The sequence below is a fragment of the Cupressus sempervirens genome, chromosome 11, assembly GCF_028749045.1.
Source record: "Cupressus sempervirens isolate cs-2001-9-10 chromosome 11, ASM2874904v1, whole genome shotgun sequence".
In the NCBI taxonomy this organism is placed as follows: Eukaryota; Viridiplantae; Streptophyta; class Pinopsida; order Cupressales; family Cupressaceae; genus Cupressus; species Cupressus sempervirens.
This window is the reverse complement of record NC_143128.1, coordinates 232,247,226-232,273,111: the sequence shown is the minus strand read 5'-3', so window position 1 is coordinate 232,273,111 and position 25,886 is coordinate 232,247,226. Positions and strand designations below refer to the sequence as shown.

Below are 25,886 nucleotides of genomic sequence, written 5' to 3'. Positions count from 1 at the left end.
GGTGATTGTTGAGATTAAAAGAGATTGTTGAAACTTGGATTGATTTTTCAAGTAGTAGACATTTGTTAATGACGGGTTTTCTTATTGATGTCAACATATGTTCTAAAGTTGTAGACAGACTCAGATTCTATATGTTGCATTCCATTGATCAGTTTGGTATGAGAAGTGATTGGCAGTTTTAAATATGAGATCTTATATTTTTGTTGTTGTTGGAGTATAGACATCATGTCCATGGCTGCTATACTCTATGTGATTGTTTGGTTGAGCTACTGGTGATTAGTGAAGGTTGGTCACAAACCAGTGAGCAAATATTTATGCTAGAAGTAGTTCTAGTATTTTAGTTGTAGCTTGATGGCAAGGAGGAAATAATGCTAGAAAGAATAATGGATCATAAAATACTCTGTGGTGCACTATTTTCATTTTTTTAGATCATTTCAGTCTAGAAACATTAGTAATGTGTAATGCACGATGCATTTCACTGACAATGACTAAATCATTGTAGTGTGTTCATTATAATTGGTAAGTGTTAATTATGTGTTGTTTAATGTTTTTATCATTTCATAACAAGGCATGTGTGCTTTAGCATGGTCCTTGGTATCTAATTATACATTAGGGAAGCCCTAAAAGGCCTACCTGATTGATTATTTATAATTGGCATAAAGGAAAGTTAGTTTCCTCATTTGTAATGTATGGAATAGTGATATAGATGTGAGCTTTGATGTTGGATTGTTAGAGTAGAGTTGAGATATTGTCAGGAGCTTTTATAAGGTATCAGTAAAATTTATCATTCCTAATAGACTTCAAAGGTACTATTTTGGCAAGTTGTAGATTGGCCAGATCACATTTCTTAATTTTGTTGACCTAAAGTTAAGATGGTTTAACCTTTCATCCTTAAAGTAGTGCACTCAAGAAGTGACCCTTTTGTTCTCATCAACTCCAAATAAGGTTGGAACCTTCTAACAAGGGTTTAATGCATTATAATAGGTATTTGTCCTTTAATAGTGACAATTGTAGTAAGTTCATTATATTTGACTCCTAACAGGGTCACATCCTTTTGTAGGGAACTTATATATTAGTACAAAATCTAGTGGGTACCATCTCCATCAAGATTTTTCCCTCTGATCAAGCCAACCTTTCTTCTCCACAATATCATCTTGCCAACACCTTCTCATGATTCCTCATCTTACAATGAGTGTGAAACTTTTGGCTACATGAATCTATGTGAATATCAAGTATATTTCAAGGATATGAATTCCTTATACTCCATCACAACCTCCTCCCTAACCAACATCTTCTCATGATCACTAACCTTATGATGACCATGGAACCATGGCTAAACAAATCTATTTGATATCAAGTATAATTCTAGGATATGACTTCCTTATAGATATATTGAAAGCCACACAATGAACCTACAATGGTACATTTCTATGTTGCTTTCATTACTCTAATAAACCTTGTCTTTGTGATTGTGTTGAGTTTAGATAATTTGTTCAAGATTTGGTTGATAGATGTCTTCTTCAAATAATACCAAATACTATACATTTTCTTCATCTCAATGAAATAATTTAATTTCTTATTTTCCTATTATGTTTCTCTCAATCATGCAAAGCTCTTTCCCTAACGTGCACTGAGGGCACCATAATAAGAAAATATCTTTTGGTATCAAAGGATCTATTATCTCATTTTTCTTCATCTCTCTTATACTATGATGTTCTCCCAAGTATGGACTTGTAGTTCAAGATCTTTCTCCTTAACGAGACTATAAGAGAGGGTCATGAAAACTATCCTAATGATTGAAGAGGACAAACAATGGTGCAATACCCGTGACTATCAACTTAACTAGGTGGAAGACACCCCCTATGAAGATGCATGATTCTTGCATGAATTTTAAGATATTTTAAAGTACAATAGAATTTTGACAGATGAAAATATTAGAGTAAGGTTCTTTTCCATTTCACTAGTCCATTAAGTTTACTTAGGTGATCCCATTTCAATTCTATTAAGCTTACTTAAGTGAAGTCGTTTAGTAGGAGGAATCATTTATTTTGGATATTATTATTAGGAGGATATTGTCAAGTCATCTTTTTTACTCCAACTACTCCTAAGATATAGTTTAGTCCAATTTGGGCATTACCCTTCTAGATGATAGGTGGCTGATTCCATGAGGACTTTACTTCCTCAAAGTTGAGACACTTGTTTTTCTTTTGTCCAAACCTTCTACTAGCTCTTGCCTATATCAATAGGCTGGCTCTTTATATTTTATATATCAAATATCACGTTAGGAAATATTTATACAATTATGTCTTTGAGCATTTACATAAGAAATTGTTCTCATATTCTCATTCAGTCAATTCCATTTCCATTCATTAATCTCTCTTTCATTAAATCCTGATTTTTAAATTTGTCTTCACAAATTCTAACATAGTATCAGAGTTTATTGTGAAAGATTAGATTTATTTTTCTTAGAAGTCTTGGAAACTTTGTATGTTCCTTTCTTGTATTTTCATGCAAACTTGAGAATCATAATGGATTTATGAAGACTCACTAATCTCTTTTGTATGTTTCAAATCATACTCAATGATACATCATCAAGATGAGAGTGCTAAGAATATAATATCATGGATTGTGGAGATTTGTTATTGTTAATCTTTTGTGTGTGTTATTTTTTCTTGATCTAGTGATTGCAACATTCTAGATAATTCTTAGACAATCTCTAATAGTTCCATTGCATCCAAGTAGGAGTTTATTTGCATAAATTACAAGCTTATACTTACAACACAGATCCAAAGGACAATGTGCAAATGAAGCATTTTCAAGTGTAAAAGGCCCTACCATTACATCAAGAAGGCTCAAGGGATGAATTTTAATATAAACTTTGCCCCATTTTGGTGTTTCGAGCTCTATGTCGCAAAATTATTTTGCAAAAAGCCTCGTCTCACAATCTGAGGCAACATATGTTTGAAGATATTAAGAAAAAAAAAAAAAAGATAGCCAAGTCAAGACTGATACAAACTCCAAGAAGGTCGTTAACCATCAAAAGTCACCAACATGCTTGGAAGAGCGCACAGGTAATGTCGCCCATGTAGAGCTTGCATACCAACTGGCATCACATGTTTATCCTCTGCGTGGATCACCACCGACCACTTCTCTTTGCATAGGTGTTGAGCGCCCCACATTTTATAGTGCTAGAAACCCACTTAATTTATGAATGTGGCACAAAACATTTTTCAAAATGTTGCCAACTCGATATGTTATATTTGATGATCACTTTCATTTCTAATTTAGCAGTCCTAGTTTGAAAGGTCATAGCTTGATCATCTAGACTCCAAATTTGATGCAATATTATTTGATTTTTGGTAGAATTTTCCAAATATTTTAGTGGTGGTGTTAGTTTCTTATTTTGATGTATGAATTTGACAAAATAATATAGATTTTCATGACTATACATGTTTAATCCTAAATTTTGCAACTTCTAGATTCATTCAGGCTCAGATGGACACATTTCACATTTTCATTTTTTTAAAGTGCATGATTTTTTGTCTACTTTGAAAATCTAGTATCATTCTGAAAAAATTATAAGAGGACATAGCACTATCAAAATTTGGTCATTTATGGCCTCAATTGGCAAATGTAACTGATAAGGTTTCAATTCATGTTGTCTTTTCAAATCTCTCTTTTTGGTGGAGGGTTTTTTTCCCATAAGCTTTTCCATCTTTTCCCTCTTTCTAGGAGATTACAGGCATTTAGTTGTCTATAGGTACCTAAAGAAACTCTGTTTACATAACCCATTAGCTATATATTACATTAGTATACTCCCTAAATTGCATTTACATGAGGGTGTTAAGAGTAATTGGTTTTTTCTCATTTCACTCTTTTATTTTCGATGATATTATTCAAAGGATATTGTTGAGTCATCTTTTTTACTCCAACTACTCCTAAGACATGGTTAAATCTAAATTGTACACCACCCTTCTAGATGGCAGATGGTTGATTCCATTACTTTACTTGTGTATGCACCCTAAAATGGTCACCCAAACTATGGGCCCCCATTATTCAATTTATCAATTTATCAATTTCTTGAATTAATGGTTTGCAATATTTTATTAAATCAATTAAAATCAATTTCTTTGATCAAATTTGATTATTTAAATATTTTCTAAGGTTGATCATTTTATCCTAAGTCTTATTTAATTAAAATAAAATATACCTTTTAATAAAATAAAATAAGTCCCCATTTAATTAAAAGAAAACCTCTCTTTTAATTAAATAATTCATCTAAATTTAATTAATTAAGAGAAAAACCCCTCTTTTAATTTAATTAAATATTTCTTATTTAATTAAAAGAACTTGCTCCCTTTTAATTAAATAAATCCCCACTTAAAAAGGAAATAAAAAAAATAAAAAATTAAGTAAATCTTTTTTTTCAATTTTCTCTACGCTTAAATGCACATATCTCTAAATGGGATTCCTCTTTTTTCTCTTTCCACTTTCTTCTCAAACACTCTTCTTTTCTCATTGGTGGAATTTTTTTTCACATGGATCAGACTCTATTATCCCATATTGGTTGTGAGAAGCCATCAGATATATGGATGCTAACCTTGTGACAAAAATGATGGAAAAGGGAAGAAATCAGACATTCTTGCTAGGATCATATCACAATATCTCTCTTCCAAATATTCCTTATCTTCCAAGTCTCACCATTATTCTTCAAGATATCATTCACATTCTTCATCTTCCAAGTCCTATCATGATTCTTCTAGATATCATTCACATTCCTCATCTTCTAAATCTTATCATGATTCTTCTAAATATCATTCACATTCTTCATCTTCTAAGTCTTATCATGATTCTTCTAAATATCATTCACATTCTTCATATTCTTACCATAATTCTTCTAAATATCATTAATGTATGTCTTCACCTACCTCTTCTTCATGATATCATTCTTCTTCTACTTCTACCAAGAGTCTTATTCCTCTTATTGAGACATATCATAATGAACAACATGAAAAGTCTTGTGATATGCCTATCTATAATTCCTATAGTGACAATGATTATGATGACGATGACTATTATATTCCTACGAGTTCTAAAAGTCCTCCTAGTCCTATGCTTGTGCTTAAAGGGGATGAGTCCCAGATAGATATTGATGGTAATCCATATGACTCAAATTTTGGAAACAACATTGATAAATTTTGTGAACAATACCTAAATGATAAATCTGCATTTTTTGAGGAAGAGAAAGCATTTTTTTGCATTGAAATAAAATATCCATGGCATAAGAGTTCCTCTTCTAAGAACCCTCATGCTGAAAATAAAGATTACTTACACTCTTGAGCTAGATCATGTTAATATTGAACCTTTTTCTTCTGATACTCCCCTTCCATCTTCTACTTCCTCCACTACCCATACATCTCTTAAAGATTCTGAGTCTCTCAAATCTTCTACTTAATCCTTCATCTAACAAAGATCCTATTTTTTTTCATGAGGTTCCCTATAGTTATCCTGAAAGGCTACCTCTTAAAGAAACTCAAGCTAACCTTCACTCGGCTACAAATACTTTTGATAATGCTAAACCTAAAGAGCCTAAGCCTTCATCCGCTATAATGCCTACTTCAGCTAGTCCTTCATCATCTATTCCAAAGTCTTCCATACAATTCCAACATGCTTCCTTCTCCTTAGGAGTGACTTCATGTCAAGAGAGCTCTAAAAATGATAAAGAAAAGAATATAAAGAAATATCAAGATCAAGAACCCTCCATGTCATCCAATTATTTTCATGATGTCTCTGATCCATTTCATGGTTCTTTTGATCCCTCGCGCCCTTCCTCATTCATTCCACCATGTCTTAAGTCTTCTCCTAAGCAAGATCAAGCTACTACTTACACCACTAAGCTTATTGGCAATCAAAATTACCTTAATTTTGTTGCGCCTTTCAAAGATGATATTTCAATTACGATTATTCAAAATAGTGTTGTTACTTCCAATGTTGAGCCTATTGAAAATCAAGAGAAAAAACTCTACACTTATGCTATCTAAATATCCTTGTCAAGATCAAAGTCTTTCATATACTTGTACTACCACTTCATGTTCCCTTCCACTCTCTACTCTTCCCAAGTCTTCTCAAGCTTCATGTACTCCTATCAAAGAAGTTGCTCCTATTCAAGATGTTCATGATCCTATTGAAAACCCTATTGCTCACTCTAAAGATGTTGATGTCCTTGATTGTCATATAGATATTGATGAACTTATTGATTACCCTTTTGCATCTTCCACATCCATCCTTGGACCTCCCCCGCCAATACTAAATGCTTTACATCTTCCTTCCATCTTGGGTCCTTATGTCCCTTCACTTTCCCCTCCCAAATCTCCTAATTCATCATCCATCTTAGGTCCTTATGTCCCTCCCTCTCCTATCTTTCCTCAAAATCAACGTAGATGTGTATCTTTGAATATTTTTCAGCCACCCACTCACCTAAACCAATCATTTCATCCTTCTTCTTCCACAAGTCCCAAGTCTTTTGGAAGTAACCTGAATGTTCAATATAAGAAAAAGAAGCAATTCAAGAATCCATATAAAAAAGAAGACCACCATGTCTCCTCTAATCAACATGGGGACATAAAGTCAAAAAAGATATCTAAGAAAAAAATTATAAGACAAGTATGGGTTCCAAAATCCATCATTGAAGATATTATATCTACATCATCAAAAAGAAATGAAAAGAGACCTATGGCTATATGGATTCCAAAGTCTCTCTTGAGAGAGTCTAACGTTGAACAACAATTGAAGTTGACATTCAAGCTTCTAAAAAATTCCACTTCATCTTCTTCCAAAACCATTCTTCCATTCCATGCGCCTAAACCACAACCTCTTCTATCCACTCACCATATTCCTTCACGTTTTCTTCATCCTCTTGCCACCCTTCAAGGTGTGTGTTGGCGTTGATCTTGCATAAAGCCATATCCTCCATTTTAGTCTTCCATCTTCCTTTCCTATCAACATCTTTGAGCATATCATTTCAACTCCTTTGTGTGTCATGGTTTAAACTTTCAAGGAGCATTATCTAAAAAGCTTGACTTCTTCCAAAAAATTCAAAAAAAATTTGAAAAAAATTGGATTAAAAAAAAAGAAATGAATAAAATGAAAATTTTGAAAATGTGTCTTGGTGAAAACCTAGTAATTAGGCACCTTGGTAGCAAAAGTAAATAGAAATAAATTTGTCCTATGGTGGAAACCACTCCGTTGTGGCACCTTGGATAAGTAGCATCATGAAAACCTAACAATCAGGCATCATGTGTAGTTCTTCTACATCTTTCAGCCATTTTGTATTTCCTCTTTGATCTTAACAATGTTGGGCTATCGTTGTGTATTGGTTATATTATTTGTTAACTTGCCTATTATGCTTTTTCATTCACTTATAGCCTACATATTTACCTTTATTCTTCTTACTTTATCCTACCACTATTCTATCCTTTTGACCCCTTGGTCTTGATCACACAATGAGAAACATGGTTCTTAGGCCTCTTGACATGGCTACTTTTGTTGGACTAAACGCTTTCATGCTATCTTAGTTATTAGTTTCCACTGCTTATCCTACATGCTATCTCCTTTCATGGCTCTCTTTTCTTCTCCAACACATGCTTTATATGGTTATCTTTCCCTCGCTTGGGTACTCTTGAGGAGTCAGTCCTTGAAGATCACTTTCACTTGCTTCATACACTCCTTGCTTATCCATCATATCCACTAGCTTGTTGCTCCATCATGTCCTCCACCTTGCAAGACATTGGACTAAATGATGTGATCTTGCTTGAGAGTTTGATGCCTATTCTGTCTAGGGGCATTGTATATTATTTGTATATACTTATTTATCCTAAAAAAATACAAAAAAATCATATATTTCAAAAATCCAAAAAAAAGGATATATTGTGAAAATTCTAAAAATTGGAAAATGTCCTGAAAAAATGATCATCTTAGTAATAAATGCTTTGATGTAACTTCAAAAAAATTATATATTTCAAAAAAAAAAAAAAATCCAAGTGAAAACTTGGAAATAGTTGCTATTTGAGGCCTTTGCACCCCAGTTTCTTAGCTTGTGTCCTTGACACTTGGCCTTTCATCATCATGCCTTGTCCTTGTTGTCTTGGTTTGGAATTGGTCTTTATCTAGGGGGCATAACTATGTTCACTTTGGTCTCTTGGTTGCGTTAGTCTTTAGGACAACTCGCAAATAGTGTTTTTCAACACCACCCCAATTGTATTTTTCAATATAACCCCTAACATCGAGTGTTTTTCAACACTTATCAATTTAGTCTTACCGAATTTCACCGAATTTCGTCATGTGATCTTCTCTATTTGCAAGCATTTGATCTTTATCCTTAGAACTCGATATCAGTTAACAAACTTAAATTTTTAAACACAGACACTTAATGCTTGACCTATGTCATGATTTTTTCTTTATGTGCTGATTGTTATTGATTTTCGTTGAGTGTCATTGTTCCTAAGTCTCTCTGGGATGCATAGCTAGAGGACTTGGGGCATAAGGCATATGTTTTATTTGCTACACCAAATTGGGTAAGCTAACATCGAAGTCATCTTGACCTTTATGTCTTTGATGCTTATGTTAGAATCTTTCCACATTCCAATCCAATATCAATCACATTCATATCTTCATAATTGCACTTGTGACTAGTGATGATTGTGTGACTTTCTGATGTCCATTAATAATGGCCCAATGATGAAAATAAGTTTTTTTACATTCTCTAATGAATGATGAACACAAAATCTTATGTTACAGTTGCTCTTTTGCAAGTACACTTTTGTATTTTCATGTAGCTTGCATTATTAGACTTCATGTTAATTTGTATTTTTAAGCTGCATTATGAGTTTGAGAGGGTTCTCCCTTCATCTTTATTGTGAACTTTTAATCAACAGTGGTCATGTTTCGATCTTCATTTCCTTATCTTCTTCATGATCTCAATCGAAATTTCTATCTTAAACAATTGATTGATTTTGGGGCTTTATCTTTTTGTTTCTTTCCATATCTTCCAAACTTCTATCTTCCATTTTCTTTTACCCCACTTCTTTTATTCTAAATCACCTTTGGGGTATAATATTTCATGCTTGATGATCTACCTTGGCTTTGTGGTTCTTATCTCTTTCATCTTACATTAAGAACTTTATCTTTTGTTCGATTTGATCAAATTTATCAATTTAATTTTCTTCTCTATCTTATTTTGATTTTGATCACGAGGGAGCAGTACTTATCAAACTTCAATCCTTGATTCAGTTTTATCAATTTTATCCTCGACTTTTTTAAGTCAATTTATTTGTATTCTTTGTGCTAATGTGTTTCCAAATTGACCATACATCTGAGTTGTTTTAGGATTCCAAATCGATCTCACACTTCAATTTCTTTCTTTGACTACATGTGTTCCAAAGTCAACCACACATTAGTCAAAGAGGGACAAATGTATGCACCCTAAAATAGCCACCCAAACGATGGGCCCCCATTATTCAATTTATCAATTTCCTGAATCAATGATTTGCAATATTTTATTATATCAATTCAAATCAATTTTCTTGATCAAATTTGATTATTTCAATATTTTTTAAGGTTGACCATTTTATCCTAAGTCTTATTTAATTAAAAGAAAATCTTTCTTTTAATTAAATAAAATATGTCCCCATTTGATTGAAAAAAAACCTCTCTTTTAATTAAATAATTCATCCACAATTAATTAATTAAAAGAAAAACCTCTCTTTTAATTTAATTAAATATTTTTTATTTAATTAAAAGAACTTGCTCCCTTTTAATTAAATAAATCCCCACTTAAAAAAAAATTAAAATTAAATAAAAAACTAAATAAATTTGAAAAAAAAAAAAAAAAAAATTATCTACACTACAATGTACATATCTCTAAATGAGATTCCTCTTTCCACTTTCTTCTCAAACACTCATCTTTTCTCCTTGGTGGAATTTTATCTCACATGGATCAAACTCTATTATCCCATATTAGTTGTGAGAAACCTCACCTCCACATTTTCCTTTATAAGGAGCCATCTCTTTCTTATTTTGATATAGAGCAATAGAGAGATATATAAAGAAAATAGCTCATTGTTATAGTATTGTTATGCTGCAAGTTTGAAGAGCAATTTTTTGAGGAGTTTGAGCATTAAAGCTTTTTGTGAAGAACTTCTATCTTCTTGTCTTATTCTCTTTTACATCCATAGCTTCCATCATGAGATTTCATCCTTGCATTTTCATATTATCTTATAGTCATTTATTTTCATAGATCAATATTGCACTATTATTTCTTTTCATAAATTAGATTTTTTTTCTTTCATTGCTTTGCATTGTTATCCTTTAGATTATCTTACATATTTATTTGCATTCATATTTTGATTATTGAATCTCTTGTTTCATTGTGTACTTGCATGAGCACAAACTAAGTCAAACTAATGGCCTCCGTCACAAACCCTTGCACTCCATGAATAGAGAGCTATGAGCTGTCATTCGAGATCTCATTTTTGAACAATCTTGGATATAATGACTCATAGAAGTGTGCTCACATTTTACACATACAACTTGCTCTAAGTTGAAACAGTATCTCAATTTTATCCAAACCTTCTACTAACTTTTGCCTATATAAAGAAGTTTTGCTACTTGTATTTCATATATCAAATATCACATTAAGAAATATTGATGCTATTATGCATTTAAGCATTTACTTCAGAAATTGGTCTCATATTGTTATTCTAACATTACCATTTTATGTTGATTAAACTATCTCTTTCATTAGATTTTGGTTTTTATATTTGTTTTCACATATTCTAATAGAAAATAAAGGGAGAAAAAAACTTCTGATGCCATTCAACATCAAAATTTGGACTAGTTTTGAATACCACATATATTGCAAGTCATTGTTGAAATATTATTTTCTCCATTGTGGTACATGAAACCATCTTTTCAGTGTGCTACAAACCATCAACAATAGTTAATTGTACAAATTTTTGAGCACACTAAGTTTGCATCAACCATGCTAAATTATGTATTTGAAAGCAAACATAAAATGAATTTCTTACATGGGTAATGACAAAGATATCAAGAACTTGACTTTGAAGTTGAAGATTACACATTTTCAAAATATTGTCCATGTAAGCAACAAATAAAATTCACCCTCTACATCCATGAAAGATAACAAATTTCATTGTGTTTAATCCACGTCTCATCGCTATTTTGTGATGCATGAACAATTTAAGAACCTTCATTAACGAGTGAAATCTGTGATCCCATACAATAGTAGGTGCATAACTAATTCTCCATTAGCCTGAAAACATTTACCGTATATAGGAATATATTTTTTAATTAAATGCATACTATCGCAAGATAAAACATAAACACAACATACATCATTCTAAATGTTTTTTTCCATTGTCCAAAACCAACCATTTTTTTTTTCCATATTGATAAAACTCCTGCAAAATTGTGAAGCCACGAAGAACTTACATCATCTCTATTTATAGAAGTTGCCCCTCGCAGAGAGTTAAAATTTAAACTGGATGTAAAATAAAGCTTTTATTTATTATTAGTTCAAAATTGGGAACCACCGTCAGTAGTTTACATCTTTTATTGCCCCAAGGGCAGAGAGATAACAGCTCACCAGTGATTTGACCTACTGTACTGATTTTAAAAGGGATTTGAATTACAATTACCTGAAAACAGATTGCCTTTTAGCTAGATTGTACTGCTCCACATTCATGTCCTTTGATTGCTGTATTTTATATCCTCAATACAAAAGAAAATTACAGAAGAATTTCAAAAGCATGCAATTGCTCTTGCAGCATTATACATACATACATGAAGAGAAAGCCATATACTAGACATTTTCCTCTCAACACCAATGTAAGAATTGCTGAGAAAATGCAGCTTGGCTCACAGATTAAATGATACATTGCCAAGATAGCTGATCTCTTGTACCCATAAATGTGCCTATACATACATACAAACTTACCTCATGATTCAACAGAGTGGCCTCTCCTTCGTCGCAATCTTTCTAAACTACTTGATCCACCCCACCATGAACTCCGTACATATTGCTGGTTCTCTTGCTGGGGAGAATCAATGTTATCCAACCCTTGTTCAGTGGAATCCCTGAGCATAGGAAATAAAGAAACCAAGCCATCAGAAGGGCCACCCAATATCCACAATAGAAGTGACCCAAATGATGATAACGGATTTGGGTTCATTATAGTCGTAGCAGCTTGAACTGTTGGCTGCAAGTCTTGTGCTGAAGCTTGTTCATTGAATCCTCTAGGTGTATTATTCTCTCTTAGTTCATTATTGTGCATTGTGTTTGAAATAATAGTCCTCATAGAATCTGTATTAACTCCTCTAGGCATTATTGTCATATAGTTTGGATCAGAGGTTTCAATTCTACCAGTATAAGATCCTCTGACCTCATTTTCATTGACCGTGTGGAACAATGGGAACTCATCACCATCTCGAAAGTTCCTACGTAAACCACCAAGTACCCTTGTGCCTCCCAGAGATATGGCACCGCTGCCTGTCACATTGTTTTCTTCTGGTTGACCATCTCTAACTTGCTGATAAGATCTTAAAATATCTGCTGGATGTGAACTCCTAGAGTTCAACCTCGTAACATGGAAGGTGGATGTTAATATAGCAGATGATGTTATCTGTACTCTGGGCTGTGGCTGCAATTGAGCTCGTCGCTGCATGAATCTTTGTAATGCTGGCACCTACACAATGCAATTAAGTGAAGATATGAACAGAGCATTAATTCTATGCTGGGGCAATGAAGACACGGGAAGAATAAAAATTACCTCAAAACGATTCCAAAAGTACAGAACCAAGTGCTGCATAAAAGCTGCTGTAGTTGAGAATGCCAAGTATGAGAAACCTGATCAATCATTGCCAGGAAAACTTAATTCCGGTCACTGTAAGTCAAAGAAAAAATCAAACAAGCTAAAGTATGATGCTCCACAATGAAGCAGATAAATCAGTAAACTCAATCTATAATTTATATGTGTGTGTGTGTTTGGTTGTGTGGACTTTAACATTTTAATAACAAATCAAACAACTTACCATAAGCATATGAGAAGAAGTATATATGGAACACTAAAAAGTAAAGTAAGAAGAACCGAGGAAAATACTGCATTGAAATGGGTGTCCGAACACTGCACAAAAAATTCTAAGTTCAAGCAAAAAAAAAATTATCTTTAACAGTACAATTGTGTACATTTTCCAAGTGTAAATGATCAAATCTCAGAAATTAAACCCAAATAAAGTGTTCGTTTTCTGTTCTGGAAGAACAGCATAAGTGCAACTAATATTACTTACTCTAATTCCTGTTTAGTATATTGCATTCAGAAAGAAAGCAAGTCAAAAACCAGATTAAACTTAGCAGATGCTAGTTACTCTCCTTCAAAGTAAATGCTCAAAGTATTACTTAAAGAAATAGTGTCCCAACCAACCTGATCATTGTAAACAGCTCACATAACCACACAAGAGTGAGCACCATAAAGGCAAGTAGTTGATCATCATAAAATTCAAACAAGAAGAAAAGAATTCCAATCATGATCTGCAAGGATAGGTCAATCACTTTCATCAAGCCAGAATATCTATTAATCAGCAAATCTGGCATAAAATTAAACTATTATGAAATGCTTAAATACCAATGAAAATAAAAAATAATACTATGGTATGACGTTACCACCCCAGTATATTAAGTTTCTCTTCAGGTGCATAACTCGAGCTGAGACATTAGCAGCTACTCTTTTGGGCACTAGACTTTTTTATTAGCAGCCCAGTCAAGAGTATGGACATCAGTGGCTGTCTCTTATGCTATCAGGAAGTGGAACAACTTTTTTCTTACAGATATCATGACTTAATTATATTCGTTAGACTATTTAACATTTTAATTATAACTTACATGGAATAGTTCGAAAGCAGTCTACAATGAAAGAGAAGCTTTGGGAAGAATTCCCGCGTTTAGGGAAAATGCTTTTTCTGAAGCATTAGATTCCTTGGTTGCTTTCTTGAGGTCTAGCAATCTTCCCTTAAAAGTGTCATTGTCACAATGGATATTTGCAAAGAGTAGCCTGTCTTGTCAGCATCGTGGCATATTTGTTCTGATCCTTAAATTTCTAATTAACAACCCTCACAATTAATTAGAGTTATATTTCTAAAGCTCCTTATCTCCTTGCACGTGCACATTTTTTAGATTCTTCAAGCTACAACATAACCATTTAAAAATGGGGACAACATCATTTTCAAATTACAATCAAAGAACAAATATAATTCAAAATCTCAGTCTACAAAGACCAAGCAGATGACAAAATATAATCAGTTCTTTATTTTTTTGACAATTGTGAATTTATGCACTCATATTTTCCTGAAATATTGCACAAAGTATTTCTATGTTCTTTACAATGCATTTACAATGTATCAAAACAAGCATATAAACCAATACATTTTGATCTCTACAAACAAAAAGATATCCAAAATGGGGATTTCACAAATAAGTGAGAAGAAATATAGCAACGTATATGAAAATTTCAATCTCCGCCTCAAGAAAAAAGAATCATAAAATTATCCTCTATATGCATGTCAAAATGAAATAGACAAAACCAAATTGAAGGATTCTTAGAACACAGAATAAATACTATATTTTCATTTTTTTTTCGTTTTGTTCATCTTCATCTGTGTTACTGAGTACTTAAGTTGAACTCCTTGGGTTCCAGTCCAGTTCAAACTGGGTCCAGGTCGAGATCTGGTTTTCTGTGGGTCCATGAAGAGTCTTGTCCACAACCTGTGGGTTCAGTCCAACAAATCCAGACTGTATATGCACCTAGAAATACTTCTCTAGCCAAACTCACATTGAATTTGGCCATTTGGCAATTTTGTAATTTTTGTAAGTTCTTGATCATTAAGGAGATAATTTTTAAGGCATCATGAAAACAATTTATTATCTCTAAATTGTTCATTATGTAGTCTTTTTATGTGTTCTTTTGAATGTTCTCCGTCGAGATTATCCACAATTGTTTGTAGGGAAGAGATTTCCTTCTCCCAGTGCAAACATTTGATTTTTGGTTAACTCTATAGTCTTTGCTTTTTTTTCTTTGTATTGTTAATAGTTTATGGTCTTGTTTTTTTCTTAGGTGAATAGCGCTTGGAATTCCTCTCGATTCAAGCCAACTTAGGTTCAAATTAGAGTTGTCTAGCTCAAGTTATAAGGGGAAAAGTGGGGTTTTTCAGGTCAACTACATATTTTTATTAAGAACCTCATAAAAGTGGGTTCTTTATTGACAATTACATCATATAAAGTTATATTTGATATTTAAAGTGGATTTTACAGTTCATTTTAAAATTTCAACTCATTTTGAATTTATTTGACCATAGATTTTTATGTTTTATGAAAATCGTTTATTTCAAGGTCATTTTTCATGTTACTTTATTAAAACTATGGTTAAATATTAAATATAACTAGATGAGACAAACTAAGTGCATAAGTGAGATTTTTATTTCATATTGCATATATTCACATGCAAATACTTCATGAAAATCCACTTTCAATAAATTCCAAGTCACAGTATCATTAAAAGTGTGCTTTTTAAATGCGATTGCATATGTTATTGTATTTAAAGTTCATTTTTTATAATTAAATGCATGTGTTTTTAATTCACCAATTAAAGTGGGTTTTTGAAACTCATTTACATATAAATGTAAAATTAAAATGAGTTCTTTATTCATTTTAATTCAAAGTGGTGATTTTGGACCCAAATACATGTTTTTTATTTAAAAAGATGCTTTCCTTTAAGTCTAAGTTAGGAGTGGCGATTCTTAAGTCAACTGCATATGTTTTATAACATATATAAATGCCATTGAGAAATGTGTTTTTGACTATCAAAAGGAAAGTGGTGATATTTTCCTCTAAAGCATATTCTTGAAATATGACTGTGCATCTTAAAAGTGCATTATGCACTAAGTCATAAGTTAAAAACTTATGGGTGGCAATTTTCTTTGCCATTACACATGTATGTGCCTTCAAATAATGCATTTATCTTTCTAATGCTAAGAGTGGAGATTTTCTTGGTCATTACCATGGTTACGATAGACCCGTCTCCCCCCCTAAAAGTCGCGTTTCGAAGATTGAGACCGAGACGCGTCTCAGAGACTCTTTGCGTCTTCAAAGACCTCAAAAAAGGTTGGAGACTTCATGACGAAGTCTCCTAAAGTCTCCCAATCTCCTAATCCAAAAAGTGAAGTCTCGTCGAAGTCTCCTGATAAAATATAAATGTAAAATATAATATTAAACAATTTTATATATTTTAGCCCTCATTTTATTATTTTTAATGCAAAAATTAAGACCAATAAGATACAATATTGTGATTATGTGAGTTTTGAAATATTTGACTCTATATTAATCTGACATTACTATTATTATTTACTTTAGCCTTTTAGTTGTATAGTATTACTATTTTCAAATTTTGTATTTAGTATTAGATTCTTTAAACTATTAAAAAAATTGTTGTCTCCAAGTACCTATGTCTCCTATTTTTGAAAAACTGTCGTACTGGTACTAGTACCAATACTAGAGACCTCCAAGTCTCCTCGTCTCTTGGTGACCTTGGTCATTACATGCATTGTGGGATATGCATTTGCTCTCCAAAAAAGTGTTTGAAGGCAACATTTGAACAAGTCTTCAAGAGTGGCATTTTTCTTTACTATTACATATAGTTTGATATATGCATTTGTATTTAAAAAACGTGTTATTACTTCCAGCCATTTTTGGTGAAGGTTTTGGCATTATTTCCAAGTGTTGGTGCCATCTTAAAACGCATCCATATATGGGCATAATATTGACAAGTGTTATCCAGCCAAAAAGACCCGTTTTAAATCAAATACAACGGCAGTTTTTAAGATTTTCCAAGGGTGGTGATTTTTGAAGGAAAAGCATATGATTCCCCAAATGCATTTTGCTAAACAAGCCTGTTTGGGCATGATTTTCACTACAGATATGCTCCATTTTGAGGCGTTTTAGCATTGAATACCTTTAAGAAGCTATCTAAGGTAAGTATTTTTGATTCCAAGCTTGTTTTTCATCATTTTGCAAGATCATTTTTTCCCTAGACGCTGTTTTTATGTCTTGGCATTTGAAGTTGCTAGATCAAAGGTTGTTCCACATTTTGGGCATTGCATTTCTCTAACCATATCAACATGTCCAAATTCGAACCATGTTATGAGGATTTCAAACTCTATTTAGGTCTTGATTTTGAACAAATCTAAAATTTTAAAGTCTTGGTTTCTTATCAGATTTGCTCAAGATTTGGATGTCTTTCTCATTTTTGGTGGAGTTGAGGTAATTTTCCTTGGTTATTTTCTCTAAGACATTTGTATATATTTGTTGAATGTTCTTGCAAGTCATTGTCATTTCCATTTTTAGATTTGCATGTTTTTTTTTGAAGTTGTTCCTTCTATCTTCAATCTTCCTCTCCAAGTTGCATACACAATGTCTCATCTTACTTGCATATGCAGTTGGGTGTAAAATCTCATTCTTAAAAGAAAGATAAGTTTGTTTTTTCTTCATATGCGAATGCAAGTTAAAATCCCACCATTATGCATTTCATGTGCCTCCATATGGCTGCCCTATGGTTGAAGTCTTTCCAAAATGTATGCCAAATAGAATTTCACATTTTGCACTTGTTAAAACACGAGATGCTTAATGTGTTATTCATTTCCCCCTTTACTCACTTAAATCTAAGCTTGTTGGTCGCATATGTAATTCATCCCAAAAAACCCATTTTAGGCTAATTTACATGTTACTGGATTTGGATTCGAGCTCGGGTCTGCTACAGGTCTAAGCAGGGTCCTTGTTTGGGACTATGGGTCCGCCCGGGTCTGGATTTGAGATCGGGTCCGCTACGAGTCCGAGCAAGGTCCCTGTTTGGGACTGTGGGTCTACTCGGCTGCATGGACCCGAGCGGACCCATAGTCCCAAACAGGGACCCTACCCGAACCCACTGTAGGCTTCGGTGAATTGGGGTGAACCCACGACTTGTGGGGCCATAAAGTGGTAAACAAATAATAAAATGAGTTTTTTCATTAAAAAAATTCTAACCTAAAGGAAAGCAAATAAGATACTTTTCATTCATCTAGTCTCTCATTTGCTTTCTCATTTTGCTCTCTCATTTTGGTGTGGCCATTTTGCAAGTTTGAAAAAAAGGTTGTAGAGATTGTTTGTGGAGTCTCAAATCCTTCCAATAATCAGTGTTGAGTGTTCTAAGTATGCATTTGATCCTTCCTTTTGCTCCTTTCATAGTTTTTTTTAGATGTTTTATTGTTCTAATTTTTTATCAAGTTTGTATAAGTTTTGAAATATTTTTTATTTTATTTTTGTTATAGATTGCAAGAATCATAGAATGAGTAGTCAGAGTTCAGTGGGTGGGGAGGGATCCCAAAGATTTAAAATTGATAAAAGTTCTCATTTGTGGAAGTATACAACAAGAATTGAGCAATGTGTTGGAAGGGAAGGGTGTATATGGAAATGCAATTTTTGCCAAACCCAATATAGAGGCTCATATTACTAGGTTAAACATCATTTGATAGGCCCAACAGGTCAAGGGACTAGCATGTGTGAGGGGCCCCCAGAGTGAGGTAAAAAGGGGTTGCGGGCTTCTCAAATAGGAAGCATGTTAAAAGAACAACAATAGGCTGATAGGTTAGTGTCAAAGGGAAAAAAAGATAGATCAAAGAAAAAACCACCAACACCACCCTCTCAAACAACCACTAGACAACATCCCTTCCTACCTACCCCATCTACGGATGAAGATAAAATATAAACACGCCCATCCTGCAAGAGAGGCCCATTAGATAAGGCATTTCAAAATGAATTGAGAGAAATTGTTGACACAAAGGTTGGGCGTTGCCTCATTATGAAAGGTGTTCCATTCAATCTATTAAGATCGCCTTATTGGAGAGAGATGGTGCAAGTAATAAATAAAGCACCTCATTATTACTAGGCCCCTAGATACGAAAAGTTGAGAACCACCATATTGCATAATGAGAGAAAGAATGTAGAAAACCTCCGCAAACCAATAAGAGATTCTTGGATCCAAATGGGGTTAAGCATTGTCTCTGATGGATGGAAAGATTGCAAAAACCGTCCATTAATAAATGTGATAGTTATTTGCCCCAAGGAGGCAATGTTTTTGAGGGCGGTTAATTGTGAAGGGCAGATAAAGGATGCAAATTTTATTGCTCAGCTTCTCATTAAATCCATAGAGTCCATGGGAATTGACAATGTTGTCCAAGTAATAACAGACAATGCTAAAGTTTGTAAGGCTGCAAGTGCTTTGGCAGAAGCACAATATGATCATATCTTTTAAACACCATGCACCATCCACTCCTTGAACTTGGTGATGAAAGCAATCGGCACCCAAATTGAATGGGTGAAAGAAGTGTATGAGGAGAGTGAGGAGATCCAAATGTTTGTGACAAACCACCATATGCCACAAGCAATTTTCAGAATTTTCTCCCGCTTGGAATGATTGAAAGTAAATTTTAAAATTTATTTAGTTCCATTTATCATTTTGTGACATACTTTACATAATTGAATAAAATGTTTTTTTTTTTTTGTGTTGTTTACATATTTGATATTTGAAATATATAATTATATTAACTTACAATTTGAATTAACATGATAATAGGTTGCTGAAACAAGGTTTGCTTCACACATAATCGTCCTGAGACGACTTGTGAGGGTGAAAGAAGTATTGTCCCAAATAAGCCATATAGGAAGGGCTAAAACTATAAAGGATATGCTCTTCAGTGATGAATTTTGGAATAGGGTGGAATATGTATTAGAACTCACCGAGCCCATCATGTCTATGCTTCGGTTTGCAGACACTAATGAGCCTAGTTTGGGGGACATATATGATGCCATGGACTCCATGCTAGAAAGAATGAAATCGGTAAGTTTATATTTTTATACAATACTTTATCCTTGCTTATTGAGAGATTTTTATTTTTTATTTTAATTAAGTTATTAACACTACATCAAGATAATTTACATGTACATCATTTGACATCCCAAGTCATTCAGAGGAGAGAGTGGGATCCTGAGGAAACCTTGTACAATAGGGTGAAGAAAATTGTTCTACATCGCTAGAACAAGATGACTACACCTTTACACCTCTTGGCATATGCACTTTCTCCCAGGTATTATAGCGGTGAGATACTTTCGAGTCCTGGTAGACTGGCGCCATACAGAGATCCTGAGGTTGCTAATGGGTATAAGAGGGCATTTAGCAAGCTCTTTAGCGATCTTGATGTGGCATCGAATGTTAGGAGAGAGTTTGTAGATTTTGTCTTAGGAAAAAATGTAGACCCTAATGCAATCAATGACCAAGTAGAATGGATGTCATTGGATGGTGGTACTTACATGGGCAAAGTTACATGTACCTCCAACCTCTTGCCATTAAGATCTTGTCACAAGTATTTAAGTTTTTTTTTTCCTTTTCTTATGGCCACTTAGCTTGTAGAATTAGCACTCTTAAATTCTTATTGTATTGCAAAATTACAATTTCTAATTTTTTAAAATCGGGTTGGTTGTCTCTCTAGGTTGTGAGCCCTTCTACTGCTGAGCAAAATTGGAGTACATACTCCTTCATCCACTCAGTGAAGCGTAACCGGTTGGGTTCAAAGAAAACAGAGGACTTGGTATTTATTCACAACAATTGGGGCCTCCTGTCATGCAAGGATCCAAGATATAAGAGGCCAGAGAAGTTGTGGGATGTATTACCCGAGACTTCTGACTTGGATATGACCGTCCAGGATATATCTAAAATTGCATTGCTAGATGTTGAGGATGTGGCTGCATCTCGGGCTAGTGGAACCGGTTTGGGTTCCAATGATGAGGAAAATGATATAGATGAGGATGAAGCCATTGATCCCTCATATTTTGATGACCCATTTGACCCTTGAAGGGCATTTGCATCTTTGATACTACGAATCTATGATCATTGATAAACTATTAAACATTTGTCATTGACTCATTTATCACCATGTTTCAAACTTTATTAAATTATTATCTGTCAATCTGATGAAGTAGTCCATGTTTTGAAATTTCATTTTGCATTTCAGTAATTCAATGTATGATTTTATTTACAACATTAACATAGATTAATGAGTGAGTATTTAATGGTTATCTTTGACATTTGGCATTGATCAATAATCAAGTAGCATTCACATATTCATACTATGAAAGGACTTAGTAAGTTCAACTTACAACTATGCAAATTTCTCTTATTTTTGGCATATATATACACATGAACCCACCCACAAACCCAAATGGGGAAAAAAAAATTGCCCAAACCCACGAACCCGACCCCTGAACCCAAATCCATCCCCGAACCCGAATCAGTAGCATACTATTTTACTCATAATTTAGCCATTCTGAGCTTGACCCATTTGTTCATTTTCTATCCTGGTTCATTCCATCCATATTTTGTCCAAAATCCATCTAAATTTTTCTACGGATCCTTCACATGAAGATGTTCTCATTTTATGGGATTTTCATGTAAGAGTTGTGCAGGCGTACCATTTTGCAATGTCAAGAGAACCTACTCTAGCAAAAGGCAAAGACAAAAAGAAGAAGTATCAATATGATCAATATCATAACTCCATCCCTTCATCACAAGTAACCTCATACTGCGATAAAGTATGGGATGTTAATATTTCTCACATGAATATTGAAGACTTCCTTGCAAGAGTTGATGCTACAACTACTGGGGATATAGTGTGGATCAAGCGGAATCATATTCATTTTCTATCCACTTTCCATAAAAATCCATCTAAATTTTTTTAAGGATCCTTCACATGAAGACGTTCTCATTTTATGGGATTTTCATGTAAGAGTTGTGCAGGCGTACCATTTTGCAATGTCAAGAGAACCTACTCCAGCAAAAGGCAAAGACAAAAAGAAGAAGAAGTATCAATATGATCAATATCATAACTCCATCCCTTCATCACAAGTAACCTCATACTACGATAAAGTATGGGATGCTGATATTTCTCACATGAATATTGAAGACTTCCTTGCAAGAGTTGATGCTACAACTACTGGGGATATGGTGTGGATCAAGCGGAATCATATTCATTTTCTATCCACTTTCCCCTTGGCAACTCATGAACCAGAATTCATCCTTGTATGTGCAAGACACTTTGATGCAGCTTCACGAACCATCAAAGGCCAAGATGGTAATACTATCATTAGTCTTGATCTTAGTTACCGGATTCGCCTGGAAAAGGCCGGATCCGGGCTCGGGTCCGATTCGGATCCGGATCCACGTATGGATCCGGCAGGATTCGTAATCCTGCCTGTGGATCCGTAAGGATCCGCGGCCCAAAAGGCCGGATCCGGGCTCGGGTCCGATTCGGATCCGGATCCACGTATGGATCCGGGCAGGATTCGTAATCCTGCCTGTGGATCCGTAAGGATCCGCGGCCCGCGGATCCTTACGGATCCACAGGCAGGATTACGAATCCTACTCGGATCCTCGAGGATCCACGCGCGGATCCGCGTGAATCCGCAGCAATGACAGGAGGAGTATGCAAAAACGTGGGCCCATTATCATTTTTTAATATTTTTTTTTGCCCTAAAGGCCCTAAACCCTAAAAACGACCCTCTCAATCACAATGCAAGTTCATTTGCTCTCTATTTTGCTCTCTATTTTGCTCTCTCATTTTGCTCTCTCATACTTGCTAGTTTGAAGTGAAGTGCTTGGATTCGAAGGAGATCGGTTGTGGAGCTTCAAATACCTTGCAAGAAGTGTTTAAGGTATGCATTTCAACCATATTTTTGAATTCTTTCATAGATTATTGATTTATTTTTAGTTTTCCAAATTTTCAAGTTTTTGTGCAAGTGTGAAGCATGGTTTTCTTTCACTTTTTCTAGATTGCAAGAATAGAACAATGAGTAGTCAAGGCTCAGTGGGTGGGGGTGGGGCTGCATCACCAAGCTTCAAAATTGAAAAGGGGTCTCCTTTATGGAGACACACAACAAGAGTTGCACAATGTCCTGGGGGTGGGGCATACATATGGAAATGTAATTTTTGCAACATACAACATAGAAGCTCCTATTCCCGAGTGAAACTACATTTTTTGGGCCCTGCGGGTGAAGGAATTCACATGTGTCAAGGTAGTGATAAGAAGGGATTACCAGCTGCACAAATAGCAGCATTAGCAAAAGAGCAAGATGATGCTGATAGAGCAGTTGCAAAAGCAAAACGTGGTGCTTCCCAAAAAACAAATATACCAACACCATCATTTGATCAAACAAACACAAGAACACATCCTTTTTTGCCTATGCCAACTACAAATGATGAAGATGAAGACCCATCTCCACTCACCCGCAAGAGAGGCCCACTAGATAGAGCATTCCAAATTGAAAAGAGAGACATTGCTGATCACAAAATTGGACGTTGTTTAATTGCAAATGGTGTTTCATTTAATTTTGCTAGATCACCTTATTTTAGGGAGATGGTGGAAGCAATAAATGATGCACCCCATGGTTACAAACCGCCTGGTTATGAGAAGTTGCGCACTACCATATTACATGATGAGAGGAAATATGTAAAGGCTCAACTTCAACCAATAAGAGATTTTTGGGTTCAATCAGGTGTGTCTATTATTTCGGATGGTTGGAAAGATTGTAGAAACCGTCCATTGATCAATGTTATTGCTGTATGCCCTAAGGGGGCAATGTTCTTGAAGGCAGTTGATTGTGAAGGGCAAGTGAAAGATGCAGAATTTATTTCACGCATTCTCATTGATGCCATAGAGTCAGTGGCTCCTGATAATGTTGTTCAAGTGGTCACGGACAATGCAAAAGTTTGCAGGGCTGCAGGGATAATTGTAGAGTCTAGATATGATCATATCTTTTGGACACCATGCACCGTCCACTCTCTCAATTTAGTGATGAAAGCAATTGGCACCGAAATAGATTGGGTGAAAAGGATATATGAGGAAGCTGAAGAGATTCAAATGTTTGTGACAAATCACCACATGTCACAAGCAATTTTTAGGAGTTTCTCAGACTTGGAGTTATTGAAGGTAAATTTTTATATTTAATATATAATTGAATATTATTGGATTCCACAATTATTAATTTTTGTTGTTGTTTACATTAACATGTTTTAATTTTTAAATGTTTTACTAACTTGAGTTTAACATGTTCTTAGGTTGCTGAAACCCGCTTTGCCTCTCACACAATCGTCTTGAGACGACTTGTGAAGGTAAAAGAAGCATTGAAGCATATGGTCATTAGCCCCCAATGGGGCATTTGGAAGAATTCCAATACAGCAAGGGCTTTAAATGTGAGAAGAATGATACTAGATGAGGATTGGTGGGGTCTTGTGAGTTATGTGTTGGAAATCACCGATCCAATAATGGCAATGCTTCGCTTCGCAAATAGTGATGAGCCATGCCTTGGGGATATTTATGATTCCATGGATAGTATGCTGGAAAAAATTAAAATGGTAAGTTTTACACTCTTTTACAACAATTTTTTATTTGAGAGATATCTAGATTCTAAAGTTTAAATTGACATATTCACTAATTATAATTATTATTCATATTTCATATCTTAGGTCATACAAAGGATGGAGAATGATCCTGAGGACACCCTTTACAAGAAGGTGGAAAAAATTGTTCATCATCGATGGAACAAGATGACCACACCTTTGCACCTCCTTGCATATGCTCTATCCCCGAGGTACTGTAGTTCTTATCAAATGTTTGTGCTTATTTTATCCAATGTTTGTGCTATTGATATTTGATAGTGTTCAATTGTCTTTTGTTATCCCCAGGTACTATAGTGCAGATGTACTTCGCCTTCCAGGTAGAGTGCCACCATTTAGAGATGCAGAGGTTGCAGATGGGTATAAGAGAGCACTAGCTAAGATATTCCAAGATCCAGAGATTGGGGCAATTGTGAGGAGTGAATTTGCTGCTTTCAACTCAGGTGAGGATTTCGACCCTATTGCCATACCAGATCCAAGCAGGATGGGTGCCATCAAATGGTGGTGCCTTCATGGGCAAGCCTTCACGTACCTCCAACCTCTTGCCATAAAGGTCCTATCCCAAGTAAGTTTGTAAAATTAAGCTTAAGGTTAACATTCTCAATTCCTTGAATTTATTATTTAATTTATTTATCTTGATTGTTGTATTGATAATTTTTAATTTCTCTTTAGGTTGCCAGCTCTTCTGCCGCTGAGCGGAATTGGAGTACTTACTCCTTTATCCACTCAATCAAACGCAACCGGTTGGCTCCAAAAAAATCAGAAGACCTTGTGTTCATTCACAATAATTTGCGCTTGTTGTCACGGAAGGATCCTAAGTACAAGAAGGGGCCCGAAAAGCTTTGGGATGTAGCACCCGAGACTCTTGATTTAGATATGACCATCCGAGATCTTGCTAGATCCACTTTGATTGATGTGGATGATGAGGAGGAGGATTATGAGTTAACAATCCCCTCTACTACTAGTGGTTTGGGTTCCTCTACTAATACAGATGCAACACTTGCAGCTCACCAGTACCCCTCTGATGCGGATTTTCTTGAAAATCCATTTGATGATTAAATAAAAAACTTTAGTGTTGACTCTTGACTCTTTTATGAGTAAATCATGTTATAAACTTTAAGTTTAATGATCTATATTTTGAATGTTACAAGCTTTCACTTTCAGTAATTCAATGTGAATGTGTTGATTTTCTTTATAATCGTGAAAATAGATTAATTATCAATGTCATTGATCAAGTATACTAGATTCATACTATGAAATGATTTAGTTTTAGAATTATGTATA

At 34.5% G+C, this 25,886-nt stretch overlaps 2 protein-coding genes across 5 annotated transcripts in view; one reads left to right on the top strand and one right to left on the bottom strand.

Moving 5' to 3' along the window:
• Positions 1-11,564: 11,564 nt before the first annotated feature.
• The window catches only part of LOC149529005 (S3 self-incompatibility locus-linked pollen protein), a 218,960-nt gene continuing 204,638 nt past the window's right edge, over positions 11,565-25,886 (bottom strand). For all 4 annotated transcript variants that reach the window (XM_089808971.1, XM_089808972.1, XM_089808973.1 and 1 more), the window contains 4 exons: positions 13,497-13,603; positions 13,108-13,199; positions 12,846-12,922; positions 11,565-12,761 (listed from right to left, as the gene is read on the bottom strand). In XM_089808971.1, coding sequence (XP_089665097.1) covers positions 12,015-12,761; positions 12,846-12,922; positions 13,108-13,199; positions 13,497-13,603 — 1,023 coding nt within the window. In that variant the 3' untranslated portion in view covers positions 11,565-12,014. The remainder of the gene's footprint in view (positions 12,762-12,845; positions 12,923-13,107; positions 13,200-13,496; positions 13,604-25,886) is intronic.
• LOC149529006 (uncharacterized) lies at positions 24,286-25,759 on the top strand. Its single transcript, XM_089808975.1, has 3 exons — positions 24,286-24,796; positions 24,891-25,167; positions 25,275-25,759. The coding sequence occupies exons 1-3, from the start codon at positions 24,684-24,686 to the stop codon at positions 25,659-25,661; spliced, it is 777 nt and encodes a 258-aa protein (XP_089665101.1). The 5' UTR covers positions 24,286-24,683; the 3' UTR covers positions 25,662-25,759.

Bases quoted from the DNA above. Each gene is read 5' to 3' on its own strand.
- LOC149529006 (XM_089808975.1), top strand. From the start codon at position 24,684: ATGGAGAATGATCCTGAGGACACCCTTTACAAGAAGGTGGAAAAAATT. The intron at 24,797-24,890 runs GTACTGTAGTTC...TGTTATCCCCAG, and splicing joins GCATATGCTCTATCCCCGAG to GTACTATAGTGCAGATGTAC. The intron at 25,168-25,274 runs GTAAGTTTGTAA...ATTTCTCTTTAG, and splicing joins CCATAAAGGTCCTATCCCAA to GTTGCCAGCTCTTCTGCCGC.